Raw genomic sequence first — 14,860 nt, forward strand, 5'->3', positions numbered from 1 at the left:
CCTGGGATCGAGCCCCGCATCGGACTCTCTGCTCAGCGGGGAGACTGCTTCCTCCTCTCTCTCTGCCTGCCTCTCTGCCTACTTCTGATTTCTGTCTGTCAAATAAATAAATAAATAATCTAAAAAAAAAAAAGTAGCTTACAAAACATAGTAATAATCTATTGACTTCTTTGAGTGTATGGTTGTATGAATTTTAACACATATATAGATTCATGTAATTACTACCACAATACATAAAAGGTCAGTCATCCCTGGAAATCCTTCATGCTATGTCCCCTACCCCTGGTCCCTAAATACTGATAGCCATTGATTTGCTTTCCATCGCTATAGTTTGTATCTTTTCAAGAATGTCATATAATGGAATCATACACCATGTGATGTTTTGTGACTGTCTTCTTTCACTCAGCCTAATGTCCTTGAGATTCAGCCAAGTTGAATGGATACATAGTTCATTACTTTTTATTGATGAGTAATATTCCAATGTATAGATGTATCAAAGTTGACGCACTTACGCATTGAAGAACATTTGAGTTGTTTCCATTTGGGGCCAATTATGACTAGAGTGGCACAAAATTTGCTTGCAGATTTTTGTGTGAATATAAGTTTTTATTTTTCTAGGGTAAGTATGTAGAAGTGGGATTGCTGGTAAATGTATGTTTAACTTTAGAGGAAAGTGCCAGACTCTTTCCATAGTGGCTTTGCCATTTTGCATTCCAACCAACAAAGAATGAAAATTCTAGTTCCTACAGAAACTCTCCAGCACTGAGAATTGTTGGTCTTTTTCATTTTAACAATTCTAAGAGGTGGGTAGTGGTATCACATTACAATTTTAATATATATATTTTTTATTGGCTAATAGGATTGAGCAGATTTTCATGTACCTGTTTGTCATTTATGTATTCTCTTTGACAAAGTGTTCAACTTTAGCCCATTTTTAAATTGGCTTATTTTCTTACTATTGAGTTTTGAGAGTTCTTTATATTTTTTGATTACATGTCTTTGCTGGTTATGTGGTTTACAATTATTTTCTCCCACTCTGTAGCTTGCCTTTTCATTCTCTTTACCACTGTCTTTTATGGAGTAAAAATTTCAAAATTTTGACCCAGTCCAGTTTATCATTTTATTTTCATTTATGAATTATGATTTTGGTGTCCTATCTAAGAACTCTGTGCCTAACCCTAGGTAATGAAGATTTTCTCCTATCTTCAAAAAGTTTTAAAGTTGTGTTATAGGATTTTTTTTTTCCATTGGTGCCCATGGTTCTTGGCCATGCCACTTGGAAGAATGAAGAGGCAGAGCAGACAGAGTGGTGGGCAGAGTAAAGTGTGTTGAGAGATGGTAAAGTCATAGTACAAAACTACTGAGAAGGGAGGGGGCAGGAGAGGGTTGCCACTGGAGTTCCTAAGTCTGTGGGTTTTGGGGGCTCCTTGGAGGGCTGCTTTAATCTGATTAATTCTCCCTGTGCCTGTCATCCAATTTTTTTTTTTTTTTTTGCCACCGATCTATCACATGGGAAAGGTAGGAGAGCTCCTTCCAGGGTGCTGTAAAATCCTTTTAAGGGTGGTTTCCTCTTAGAGCAGGGACACGTTGTCCCTGCCTGCTTGCCTTCCAACTATCCTTCTTCAATTGTAATAATACACTTAATCTGTGATCTCTTTTGAGTTAATTTTTATGTAAGGTGTGAGTTCAGATAAAGGTTCATTTTGTTGCATATGGATGTACAACAGTTCCAATGTCATTTTGAGAAGACAATTCTTTCTCTGTTGTTTTTGCATTTGTCAAAAATCAAATGGTGGTATTTTGTCTCATCTGTTTTTGAATCTCTGTTTTGTTCCATTGATCTGTTTCTATTCCTTGCCAATACACACTATCTTGATTGCTGTAGCTTTATAGTGAGTCTTAGAATTGGGCAGTATTAGTCTTCCTTTCATTTTCAGTATTGTTTTAGCTATTCTCTTTATATTGACTTTCTTTTTAAAATTTAGAATGAGCATAACTATGTCTATTTAAACATTCTGTTGGGATTTTTATTTTAATTGGGGATAGTTGACACCATTATGTAGTCTTACAATTCATGAACAGGGTATGTCATTCTATTTATTTAGGTCTCCTTTGATTTGTTTTCCAGGATTTCATAGTTTTTAGTATGGATATCCTATACATAAACTGTTAGATTCACACCTAAGTATTCTATTTTTTGGAGTGGTTATAAATTTTTATAAAATTTCAATTTTCTGTTGAACGCTGCTAGTTTATAGAAATGCCATTGGCTTTTGCCGAATGACTTTGTATTCTACAACCTTACTAAATTCACGTATGAATTCTAGGAAGATTTTGGTGGATTCTCTGGGATTTTCTACATAGATAATCATGCCCTCTGCAACTAGAACAGTTTTATTTCTTCTCTTCCAGTATGTATGCCTTTCACTTCTTCTCTTTGTCTTATTGCACTGACTAGGACTTTTAATACAATGTCATATAGAAGTGGTAAGGGATCATAGTTGCCTTCTCCTCTATTGTGATATGGCAAGCAAACATTCAGTTTTTCACTATTAGGCACAATGTTAGCTGTGGGTTTTAGTGTAGGTGCCTTTTTCTTTATTTCTATTTTTTAAGAATTTTATAAAACATTTTATTTTACTAAACTTTTTTTTTTATTTTTAATTTTTAATTTATTTATTTGACAGGGAGAGAGAGAGAGAGATCACAAGTAGGCAGAGAGGCAGGCAGAGAGAGGGGGAAGCAGGCTCACTGCTGAGCAGAGAGCCCGATGCGGGGCTCGATCCCAGGACCCTGAGATCATGACCTGAGCCAAAGGCAGAGGCTTAACCCACTGAGCCACCCAGGCACCCCTATTTTACTAAACTTTTTAAGTAATCGCTCCACCCAACGTGGAGCTCAAATTCATGACCCTGAGATCAAGAGCCACATGCTATCCTGGCTGAGCCAGCCAGGCATCTCATTATAGATGCCTTTTTGAAGGAAATTCTCTTCTATTTCTAGTTTGCCTAGGTTGTTTTTTTTTTTTGTTTTGTTTGTTTTGTTTTGTTTTTTATCTTTTGAACTATGAATAGGTATGAATGTTGTCAAAGGCTTTGTCTACATCAATTGATATGATATGACAATGTTGTTTTTCTTCTTTAGACTTCAACATGGTAGATTATGTTGATTGCTTTTCAAATATTGAAGAGGCCTTCCATTCCTAGGATAAACCCCATTTGGTTATGGTATTTTATTCATTGTATTATTTCTGCATTCAATTTCCTAATATTTTGTAGAGAATTTTTGCATTTGTGTTCATGAGCAATATTGGTCTATGATTTTCTTTTTAGTACTGTCTTTCTCTGTTTTTGTTATCAGTATAATTTTGGCCTCAAAAAAATGATTTGTGGAGTGTTCCTTTTCTATTTTCTGACAGAGGTTATGTGAAATTGATGTTATATTTTTCTTTAGATGTCTGGTAGAACTTGCCAGTAAAACCATTTGATCCTGAAGATTTTTTTTTTTTCCCAAAAAAAATTTTATGTAGAAATTTAATTTCTTTTATAATGTTAGGACAGTTTGAGATCTTATTTCATCTTGGGTGTGAGTTTCATTAGTTTGTGGTTTTTGAGGAATTGGTCATTTCATCTAAGTTGTTGGATTTACATGCAAAGAATGATTCATAGTATTTCCTTATCCTTTTCATGTCCGCAGGGTCTGTAGTGATAGCCTTCCTTTTATCTGATATTAATAATTTGTGTTTTTTATATTTCTTTGTGAGTCTTGCTAGAGTTTTATCAATTTTTCTCTTCTCAGAGAATCAGCTTTTGTTTCACTGATTTTTCTTTATTTTCCTATTTTCAATGTAATAATTTCTGCTTTAAAATTTTTAATTTTGTTCTGCCTGTTTAGCATTTATTCTGAGGTTTTTGTTTTTGTTTTTGTTTTGTTTAGTTCTTAAAGTGGAAGCTCAGATTATTGATTTGAGAGCTTTCTTCTTTTCTGTTAAAGTCATTTAATGCTGTAGATTCTCCTCTAAACAGTGCTGCTTCAATTGCATCCCACAAATTATGATGTTATATTTTCATTTCAGTTCAGTTCAAAACATGTTCTAACTTAGTAATTGTTTTTTGACCCGAGGATATTTAGAAGTATGCTGTTTAATTTCCAAGTGCTTGGAAAGATTCTTGTTTTCTATTATTGATTCTTAATTTAATTTTATTATGGTCAGAGAATATGTTTTATATAATTTCAGTTTTTTTAAATGTCTAAGTTTGTTTTATGACCCAGGATATGGTCTATTTTGGTGAATGTCCCGTGTGCACTGGAAAGGAATGTGTGTATTTTGTGTTCTTGGTTGGAGCATTCTATAAATACTGTTAAATCCAGTTAGTTGGTGATGTCGTTCTGTTCCTTTGTAACCTTGCCCTTGCTGATTTTCTGTCTACTAGTTCTGTTATTGAGAGAGGAATGTTAAAACCTCCAACTACAATTGCGGGTTTGCCCGCTTCTCTTTTCATTTTGGTCAGTTTTTGCTTCATGTATTTTTATGCTTTTTGGGGGGAGTGTATACACATTTAGGATTATTATATATTCTTACATATATTACATCATTATGTACATTACATTACTTTGTGATATGTCTCTTTGTCCTTGGTAATTTTCTTTGCTCTGCAGTCTGTGTTGTCTGATAGTGGCTTTCTTTTGAGGAGAGTTTGCATGATATTTTGTCCATCCTTTCACATTAAACCTATCTGTATCATTATAGTTGAAGTGAACTTCTTGTATTTCTACAACCGCATCTGAATCCAGGGTCAAGTGGGGGGAGGATGGAGAGAGGAAAAAGCTGTGACAGTTGGTTCCACTCTCTTAGAATGGCAGCTTCCTTGAGAGAAAGAAAGGCTCCCCTCAAAAAAAAAAAAAGAAAGAAAGAAAGAAAGAAAGAAAAGAAAAAGGAAAAAGAAAAGAAAGCCTCCCCGCTTGCGGAGTTTTGAGTCCTGTAAGCTCTCATTCATGGCCAAGGCCTCTGCTGCCATGGCATTGCTTGGGGTGTAGCATAGAGGATGGAGAAAAGAGAGGAAAAATGGAGATAGATTCCTGCAGCCTTTTTTAGCTTCATGAGTTCCCTTTTTCAGAACTAGTGTTTAGAGTGTTTTTCCCGACGCTGTCTTTGTCTGCATCCACTACAGGTTGACTAGAGAATACTGAGGAGGACAGAAGGTAAACTCCCTGCTGATGCTGTGGAACTTTGAAGTCCCCCTGCTACTACTTATTTTCCAGAGTCCTCAAATAGCTGTTTCATGCATTTTGTCCCAGGTTTTATTCAGTGTAAACAACAAGGCAGGCTGTGTTTGCCCCATCATACCCAGTCTCTGAATCTTCCTTACCCTTTCAAATCCTTTAAAATTATTTTATTTTTGTTCAAAGGCTCAACAGGGGAAGATGGTTAGCTTAGTGCTTCTAGAATGCCACCCCCAAGCCTTTTCCATGTTGAATCTGGTCTTCTGAATATCCAGGCTCAGATGCCCATCGATAAATTTTAAATAAATAAACCCTATGCAAATGTTCAGGGTTCTCTTGTTTGAACTCTCAGTCTCTCTGACACTGGGTTCGGCCCTGCAGACCCCTTCCCTGTTGCACTCTTTCCATGCCTTCTGTACTTCGACAATCTCCAGCTGCTCCTTCACTATGGACTTCTCTGGGTCTAGGTTGCAGACTTCTGGTTCTTCTCCATCCACAACTCCTCCTAGGCAGTTTCATCCCTCAGTTTCCCATCAGCTTGCTTACGGTTTTTAAACACTTACCTCTAGTCCAGAGCTTCCTCTTGAGTTCCTGTACATATAACTGCTCTCTGGACATTTCTGCTTCCATATATTGTAGGCACCACAAACTCACGTTTCTCTATCTCAATAAAGCACCCCCATAGAGTCAGCCACCCACTAGAAACAAAATTACCCTTGAAACCCCACTGTTGGTTCCATCCCAGAACATTAACTCAATCACTGAATTAATACTTCTCCTCCTACTCCCCCTACCCCCTTCTTCTTTTTGTCAAATTCTGGTGTCTTTTTTTACCCCCAGTGCACAAAGGTGCTTTTATTAAAGCACAGGGACAGGACCCTGGAGCAGAAAGAGCTGACTGTGATTTTGAGGAGCAATTGATTATATACTTTTAAGTTGGAGGGGTGGTAGGTAGAGATAAAGTCTCTAAAGCCTTTTTCATATGTTAAAGAAGACTTGCTGGATCCTGAAGGCCTGGCTATTGTCAAACTAAGATTGCTTTAGATTGCTTTTTGCCTCTAACAAAGCACTGACATTAAGGTAGCCTTGAGTTCCTTGAGGAATGTTACACTCTGAATGTTTCGGATATTTATCAGTGATCTGAAAGCTACTTTTTTAAATTTTTTTTTTGCTTTTGTTCTTATCATTTCCCGCCCTGAATAGTTTTGACCTTTAAATCTTTAAGGTTGCTGAGAGTGGAAGTTCTTATCTTCTGTAAATTTTTTCTGCTAAATAGGGATGTAGAGACGTCCCTGCCCATGAGTCAACATTGGTCAGTTGGGGAATTTATATATATATTTATTTATTTACATATAGGAGTTAATGAAAGGTGGAAGCCCCGGAATCCAAGGCAGACAACATATATGAATCAACTTGAGCAGAAAGGATCATCTGTTGACTAGATTCACCTCTGCTCCATCCCTCTACTGCCACCTAGTCTGGGGCCGTTCTGTTATCTAAAATATTTTACCTGGTATCTTTGCACTTAACTCTTTCTTCCTTCCAATCTTCCCATTTCTTATACAGCCAGGGACTCCTTCAGAAATATACATTTTATCTTGTCATTTCCCTCCTTAAATTTTGTAAAATGTTCAATTTCTCTAACGTTTCCTTTCTTAAGTAAAGGTATTTAACAACTTAGTCTCTGTCAACCTCTCTGCATTAGTTTCCTGTTGCTGCATAACAAATGATCCTAGAATTTAATGGATTAAAACAATACACATTTACTGTTTCTCAGTTTCCCTGGTGAGTCAGAAATCTGGACATGGCTGAAGTGGGACTTCTGCTTCAAGGTCTCTCATAAAGATTCAGTCAGAGTGTTGGCCTGGACTGGGCTCTTAGAGGAAGACTCATCAGAGGAGGGATTTGCTTCCAAGCTCATTTACGTGATCATTGGCAGGATTCAGTGACACTGAGGGCCTCAGTTCTCTCCTGGCTTTTGGCTAGAAGCCTCCTCCTTCATATGGAGTTCTCCAGGAAGGCAACTTGCTTCATCAAAGTCAGAAGGAGAGGATCTCCTAACAACACAGAAGTCACATCTTTTTTACCTAATAAGGAAGTAACAACCCATCACCTTTGCCATTATCTGTTGGTTTAAAGTAAGTCTCAAGTGGGATCCAGCTCACTCTCAGTGGAAGGGAATTATATAAGGATGTGAATGCTGGTAGGCATGGATCACAGAGTGCCATCTGGAAAGTCCGTCTACCATAATCTCTCACCTTCTTTTTCACATCTCCTCTCTTAATCTCTCTATGCTGCTTTCTGTATTGTTACCTAAACTTTTCCAATTTACTAAATCTCTGTTCTGTGGTGTCTAGTCTACTATATAACCTACACATTGAGTTTCATCAATTACTGTATTTTTTGTTTCTGTGATTTCCACCTGGATTGAAACAGGCCCATTCCCTTTTCTTAAATTCTTACTATTTTCTTCTTTTATCTCTTTGGGTGTTTTAAATCAACTTATTTTAAAGCCTCCTTTGTTTTTCTTCTTTCTTTATTCTTTCTTAGGTGAGAATCTAACCACTTGCTCCATCTTCTGTCTCTCATGGCAGCAGTGTCGGTGTGCTTTGTAATTTGAAAAATCTATGAGTGTGTCTTCAGTGGGACTTATCTTCCATAGCAACACATGGAAGTTGCATTTATATACTTGTTTCTAGAGACATCACTATGAGAGTGATTTTTCAGTTGCCTCTGTCTAAAACCCTATAATACATAAAGGTTCTAAAACATTTTCTTTCTTAAGTTTCTCACTCTTTCTTGGTTTTTCTCCTATTCTGTTACCATTCTCTCATATTCCTCTTTTTGGTAGAAGGGCCAGTCCCTTGGGTGAGAAACCAAAATTCACTCAAGCACATAGTATGCCTTTTCCAAAACAACAGACCATATTTAAACAAGGAGTATTTAAAAAGCCAACTAAGATAAAAAATATTGCATCCATTCTATTTCTTAACTCCCAAATCGATCACTTCTTTGTTGATGTTTGCAATATCAGATTCAGTTCCCTAAGACAGGAGGGGACAAAGCTCTCTCTTTTCAGAAATATAGAAACTCTTCCAAGACACTGTAATATTAGTGAGTAAATTCCTTTTAGTAAAGTTCTAAATGAACATCTCATGGTCAGAAAGTTAATATACATCTCAAACATCTTAGCACCATTCTCCATTAATAGAGCACTGCAAGAATAATGACATTGAAGTACCCTGTTCCGAATTTCATAACATTATATATGTTTCTGATGACAGTTTCACTTCCATATCTGAGGAACTATCAGAGAAACAAAATTTGTAGGTATTTCAACGTCATCACTGTCAAGTCATCATCTTTGGCAAATTATGGTAGCTTGATTGCTTTTTAGAAAGTTATAGTCTATTTGGCAAACTCAGGACTGAAGATATGATGAGTAGTTTCTCTTACTATTTCAGAATTCACATGAAATATCATTTTGATTTGAATGATCTGAAAGGCTAAAGTCACTGGTACCCAAAGATGATTCCCCAACTGCCTGTTCCATCTTGGAAGAAAGCACTGAAGCTGACCCAAAAATCACCTGTCTTTATATTCCTAAGCGAAAGTTTAAAGCATAGTTCAGGCAGAATTGCTGAAGATGCTAGAAATATATGCTGGTCACAAAAGGCTTGATGGAGGGCAAAAGCTGTAAAAACTAGCAATTCCTCTACTATAAATATTCAGTAAGCATTCTAGGCATCCCAGAATTCTTGTAAAAAGAGGTAAGTAATTTTCCAAGGACAGTATTTGTACAGCTTATTATTGCCATCAACATACCAAGGGAAAACCTGGGCTGCCCAGGGTAACTAGACACCATGTGGGTGACGTTACTGTGTTGTGATCTGTTTCCTCTGCTGATCATCTTATATAGAAGATCTTAAGTTTGCTTTTCTTTCTTTCTTTTTTTTTTTTTTTTTTTTTTTTTTACGATTTTTTACTTACATTGGAGAGAGAGAGAACATGAGCAGAGAGGAACAGAAGGTGAGGGAGAAGCAGACTCTTCGCTGAGCAGGGAGCCCAATGTGGGGCTCGATCCCAGGACTCTGGGATCATGGCCTAAGCTGAAGGCAGACGCTTAACCAACTGAGCCACGCAGGTCTGTTAAGTTTGCTTTTCTAATTGATGCTTGACCTAGTGGTATTCTTTTGGTTTACATATACATGTCATCTCTTTCCTCCTATGGCCAATGACAAATAGAAGAAAGAGTTACTTAAGTCCATGGATGTTTACCTAATGGAAGAAATAAAGGTGAATGTATTTTGTTATCTGGATGGCCGTATTACTGAGTAAGAAGGAGAGAATGGATGTTGTTATAGAATTGGAAGTTGCCACCATAATGTGTCTCCTCAGATTTCTGCCCTCTGCTTAAAATATTCTACAAGCATTTAAAAAAATCATACATTGTTAACTATAAGCAAGATAAAATAAGTAAAATAAGAATTGTATGAAAGGCTATTGATTAAAGGGAGGAAAACTTAACTATGACAAATGGTTATTGTTTGAGGAACAGATAGGACATTCAGGAATAGAAGCTCGACTGGGTGTTAGACCTGGGACTGTAGATAAAGGATGAAATTCAAGACTAAAAGCGGGCGCCTGGGTGGCTCAGTGGGTTAAGCCGCTGCTTTCAGGTCGTGATCTCGGGGTCCTGGGATTGGGTCCCGCACTGGGCTCTCTGCTCTGCAGGGAGCCTGTTTCCTCCTCTCTCTCTCTCTGCTTGCCTCTCTGTCCACTTGTGATCTCTCTCTGTCAAATAAATAAAATCTTTAAAAAAAAAAAGGAGGTTAATTTAAAAAAATAAAATAAAATTCAAGACTAAAAGACATATAAGAATCTCTGATAAATTGGACTTTTTCAAACTACACCCACTTCTGTCCACCCAAAGTATCTGGGATGCCTCTGTACCACAGAATGTGTTCTAGGATAATGAAGTAGGGGAAAAGGTGTAAATTCTTCACAAGTCTTACTGCCCAAGGATGGGTAATTCTCTTTATCAGATATTTCTGGTCATGTTAGTGAAGGTCTTTGATTTTTGTTTTTGCCTTCTTCTTGTTTCAGGGTGCTTTTCCAGAAATCATGATCAGTTCTTGGCAATTCATCAGAAGAAGAGTGGGAAGCCGGCATTCATTTATCACCATTCACAAGACATTGAGAAGAGCTTGGATATAGCTCCACAAAAGATATATAAGCATAGCTACCATTCCTCTTCCAAAGGACAAATAAACAAACAGCATCAAATTGTTAATTCAGCTTTTCCTAGACCTGCATATGACCCATCTCTCAATCTGCTGGCCGTGGCTGGTCAAGATCCTGAAGTGGAAAACCTTCCAATCCCTGCAGCAAATGTAATTGTGGTGGTAAGTACTGTGTTACGCTGATGCTGATACTTTCCTCTGTGGTTACTGCTTGAAAACAAACAAACAAACAAACCTGAAGATGAATCTTTATCATTGGATCTCAATGATTATTTATCCCAGCGCTTCTCATTCCTTGATATTTCTTTTCTGTTACTTGATTATTATCTGTTGGCTTCCTCTTGAATGTAAGCCCGTGAAATAAGAAACCTTGTCTGTGTGCTCTGGGCAGAGCGCAGTGCATGGCACATATGGGTACTTAATAAATATTTGAATAAAAAAATGGCTTCAGGACGGCCTTGCTGTTATAGTAGATAATATTCTGCACTGAGCCTCTGTCTTCTGTGATAATCTGTTCTAAGCAGATAGGACTTAGGCTCAGTTTATATAAATAAGTAGTACTTACTGAAGATCTCTGGGCATTTGTCTCAAATTGTAACAAGTGAAGAGACCATGAAAAGAAGGGGTGTGGGGGAGAGGTAGTTTTCTGTCATTGGAATAAATAAGGTGGTTTAGGAGTAATTGATGGATAATATTCCTAATATCATTGAGCAGGCATCACCCTTTACTAATCAAGATGATACAGTGGTTGCATTGCTTGTATTCTTTGAGTATGTAACCCAGGCCGGAGATTCCCAGTTTATGGAGGTATCACAGTTAAAATACAGGCTGAGGTTGACGGCCTGTTTAGACTACAGCCTCTCGTAAGTTTTAAGTCACAACAGGAGGATACATATCAAAACTACAAGTCAGTAGCTAAATGGTAGTTGTTGCATTTCTGTCCCCAAATATAATCAAATATGTTGACTTTTTAGGCCAAGATCATTCAGGTAAACCATGTTTGCATTTTGACAATCTCTCTATGAACAAATGTAATTAAATCTAATAAACATTTTTCCCTTTCTTCTATTTTTTATCTACTATATATAGGACGCTTTACTTGGTATTGACAATCCAAGGTCTATTCATTGACGTTTACAGCTAGGATATACTGAGTATTTATTACGATCCAGTTGTCATTTGGGGGATCCAGAAACAGAGACAAATGAAATGAAATCTCTGGCTTTGCTTGGGAAATGTCTGAGAGAAAATGTCAGTAATTCAATAAAAAATCATAAATTGAGAACACAAGATGAGCTCTTGTTACAAGTTATGTGGGTCACTTGGCCTCCTGAAATACTTGAACAAATTTTGTGCATTTACATGAGTAACAGATGTTCTGAAGGTGAAAGCCATGTACTCTGTCTGTTTGCTGAAGATAAATGATGTTAATGATGTGGCTGTATCTGGATGTGCCTGTGTTAATGCTAGGGCTCGTGGAAGATATTTCCTCTGGTGACCATCATATTCCTATAGTTGTCAACTCTTAAAGTCACTGTGAATTACTGTTGAAGAGGTTTGTTCTGTTTTGTGAGGTCATGTACTGTCTAGTTAATTTAATATTATGGAGGATAAAAGGCATCAGTGAAGAATTCTGGCAGGTCCTTTCACTTTTAGCTTATTTGTGGTTTGGAAACTCATGAAGAAGCTGTGCTTTTTCTTATGGGTGATGATTACATGAAGGCAATAAATAGGTGATTTTGCTGAGTTAGGCTTCCCTATCCTCTCTTGATCTAGTCTCTAACCATGCTGTGTCTATGGTACTTTGCAACACTTGCCAGTGTTAATGTTTCCTGTAATCTGTTGACATTACTCACGCATGTGTGATTTAATAGGAAAACCAGGAAAGTAAAGTTATTTTTAAATAAGTCAATAATGTTCTGCTGACTCAAAAAGCAGACAGTCAACATTCAATCAAGTATCAGCTGGTTGGAAGGTCCATTCTATCCAGAAAAGAGGTTTAGAAGTGCAGTATAATGAAAGGGAGTTAACTCTGGTGACAATGTGACTTTGATAGAGTAATTGATGACTGTGTAGCTAAGGTGTTGATGTCACACACATACATATACACACGTACACACACAGACTGTATTACTTGAGGAATATTGCAGGGGAACCAAAGAATTATTTTATGGCTCAATTTATACCAAAATGAGTAATGTTTATGACTATTAGTTTCCTGAATTAGGGAAATTACCAGGATTTATTTTTTTCCAGCCAGAGTAAAAACACCATTGCCAACTTCCTCTCTATGTCTGTATCTATATTATATCTGTATATCTATATCTCCCTCTATATATGTAACTTCTAAGGTTTCCATTGAGAAGGAGAGACGACTTTTTTCCTCTTCCTATATATTTTTCCCTCCCTCTTGTTTCTGACATCATTCAGACAATGAATTATAGAATGAGAAATTTAACAGGGACGTGAGAGATGTATGTGTCACTCCTCCTTTCCTGATACCCAGTTGTCTCCACAAAGCGTTTCGTTAGAGCATTTGTCCACAAACGAATTTTTCCCTTTTTCTCCTTTCTTTTATGATCAGGGAAATCTGCAGTTCATTTATTCCAAGGAGAGAACAGCATAATTAGAATGTTTATCCCAAAGAATGCTAATTACATTTCAGAAGCTCGATGAAGAAGCTGTTATTCAGATTTTTGTACAAATGCAATATAGGGAGAATACGAATGTCCTCAAGGTCAGTGCTGTGGTAGGAGTAAAAAAAAATGGCTTTAAACAAATGTGTGCTGGAAATTCCATAGTTATACATAAGGCCTCAAGACCATGACATTGGGAAGTAGAGAATCTAGAGGTGTGAATGAAAATGGTAGTGTGGAAGCAGCTGTAGGCTTTTCCAGTTCAGCAAGTTCAGCCTAGGTTGCTGAGTGAAGAATGTTCTAGCCTGGGAAAAATCTAAGAAAACTGGGGTTAGGAAGGCTTTGGAATCTGAAAGTGGGATTATGGCTTACTTCATAGTATGGTCTTCATAGGAAGGAAAATAAAAGGAAGAAAAAGAAGAAGGGATAAGAGGAAGGGGAGGATGATGAAAAAGGAAAATGGAAGGGAGGAAATGGGAAGGGAGGAAGGAAGGGGGAGAAAAGAGAGGATAGAGTGGCAGGTCTTAGGACAGAGGGAAGACTTCTCTAAGCATGTAAGAAGATGATGGGGAGTTTCCTGGAGCCTCAGATGGTCTCTGTAAGTTTTCTAGACTCCTAAAGTGTCTTGTCTTGCTCACCATTCACCCAGACCAGCAGACATTCTCTGTTTTTTTGACACAAACTTTCTTTGAAAATATTTTTATCAGGCAGTTGATTTAGAAGACCTTTAAAACCAAATGCTTTGGATAACTCTGGGTTTCAGTTACATCCTGCGTTCTGTGTTATGCCTCTCTTCAGCTTGGTTCTGCTGTGGACCAGTTTTTGAGTTTCATCTTACAGGGAAATGTAATCTGAGATGTGATCTGAGGGGCTTAGAAGGTCCAGCCTTCTCATGCTTTGACACAGTAAATAAATTCTGTAGCATTTAGTGTGTTATGTGGATAAGTAATTGTTGGACGCCTTTTCAAAAGACATTGGTTTCTGTTTGGAAAGATTTTATTTATTTTAGAAAGAGAGAAACAGCAGACTCTGCACTGAGTGCAGTGCCCAACATAGGGCTCGATCCCATGACCCTGAGATCATGACCTGAGGTGAAACCAAGAGTTGGTCACTCCACCGAGTCACCTAGGTGCCTCCAAAGACATATTGTTTTAATCATAATTTTATATCTGTGTAAGGAATGTCCCAAAAGGTCATTTAGCCTATGTATCTGCCATTGGAATTCTGCCATGTCAGGGAAGGTTTATTAGTTAGGAATATTTTGTGGCAAGTGACGAGAATCCAGTCCAAACTTGAGGAAATTTTGTGGTTCAAATAACAAACATTTCTGTAGTATATGTAGCTTTAGCTATGGTTTGATCAAAGGCAAATTATTGACCAGGATCCATCTCCCAGCTCTGCTTTCCCTGGGGTGACTTTATTCTCAGACCGATTCTCTTTTCTTCATCTCAACGTGGTTTCCTGAAACGCCTGGAGTTTTATCCTTGCAGGTTCATGTTTAGTGGGAAAAAATGACCCTTTCACAACCGTCAGTAATATCCTGGGCATCTCTATGACTAGTGCAATTGGAGTTAATTACTCACTTCATCCCTGAACAACTTGCATCCTGGTGATAAAATTAGGCGAATTATTTCAAACCTTAACTACGTGCGCTGCCCCTAGGGCACCCATAAAAGCCCACAAGCTGTTTTTGGGAGGGGAGGTTACTTGAATAAAAATTGAGACACTGTTAACAAGCAAAGATAGAATAGATGTCAG

At 37.5% G+C, this 14,860-nt stretch overlaps 1 protein-coding gene across 1 annotated transcript in view; it reads left to right on the top strand.

Moving 5' to 3' along the window:
* The window catches only part of LOC111142112 (protein tyrosine phosphatase, receptor type R), a 240,409-nt gene that overhangs the window by 13,707 nt on the left and 211,842 nt on the right, over positions 1 to 14,860 (top strand). The window contains exon 2 of the mRNA XM_022495078.1: positions 10,330 to 10,628. Coding sequence (XP_022350786.1) covers positions 10,330 to 10,628 — 299 coding nt within the window. The remainder of the gene's footprint in view (positions 1 to 10,329; positions 10,629 to 14,860) is intronic.

The sequence above is a fragment of the Enhydra lutris genome, unplaced genomic scaffold, assembly GCF_002288905.1.
Source record: "Enhydra lutris kenyoni isolate GAN:26980312 unplaced genomic scaffold, ASM228890v2 scaffoldscaffold7, whole genome shotgun sequence".
In the NCBI taxonomy this organism is placed as follows: Eukaryota; Metazoa; Chordata; class Mammalia; order Carnivora; family Mustelidae; genus Enhydra; species Enhydra lutris.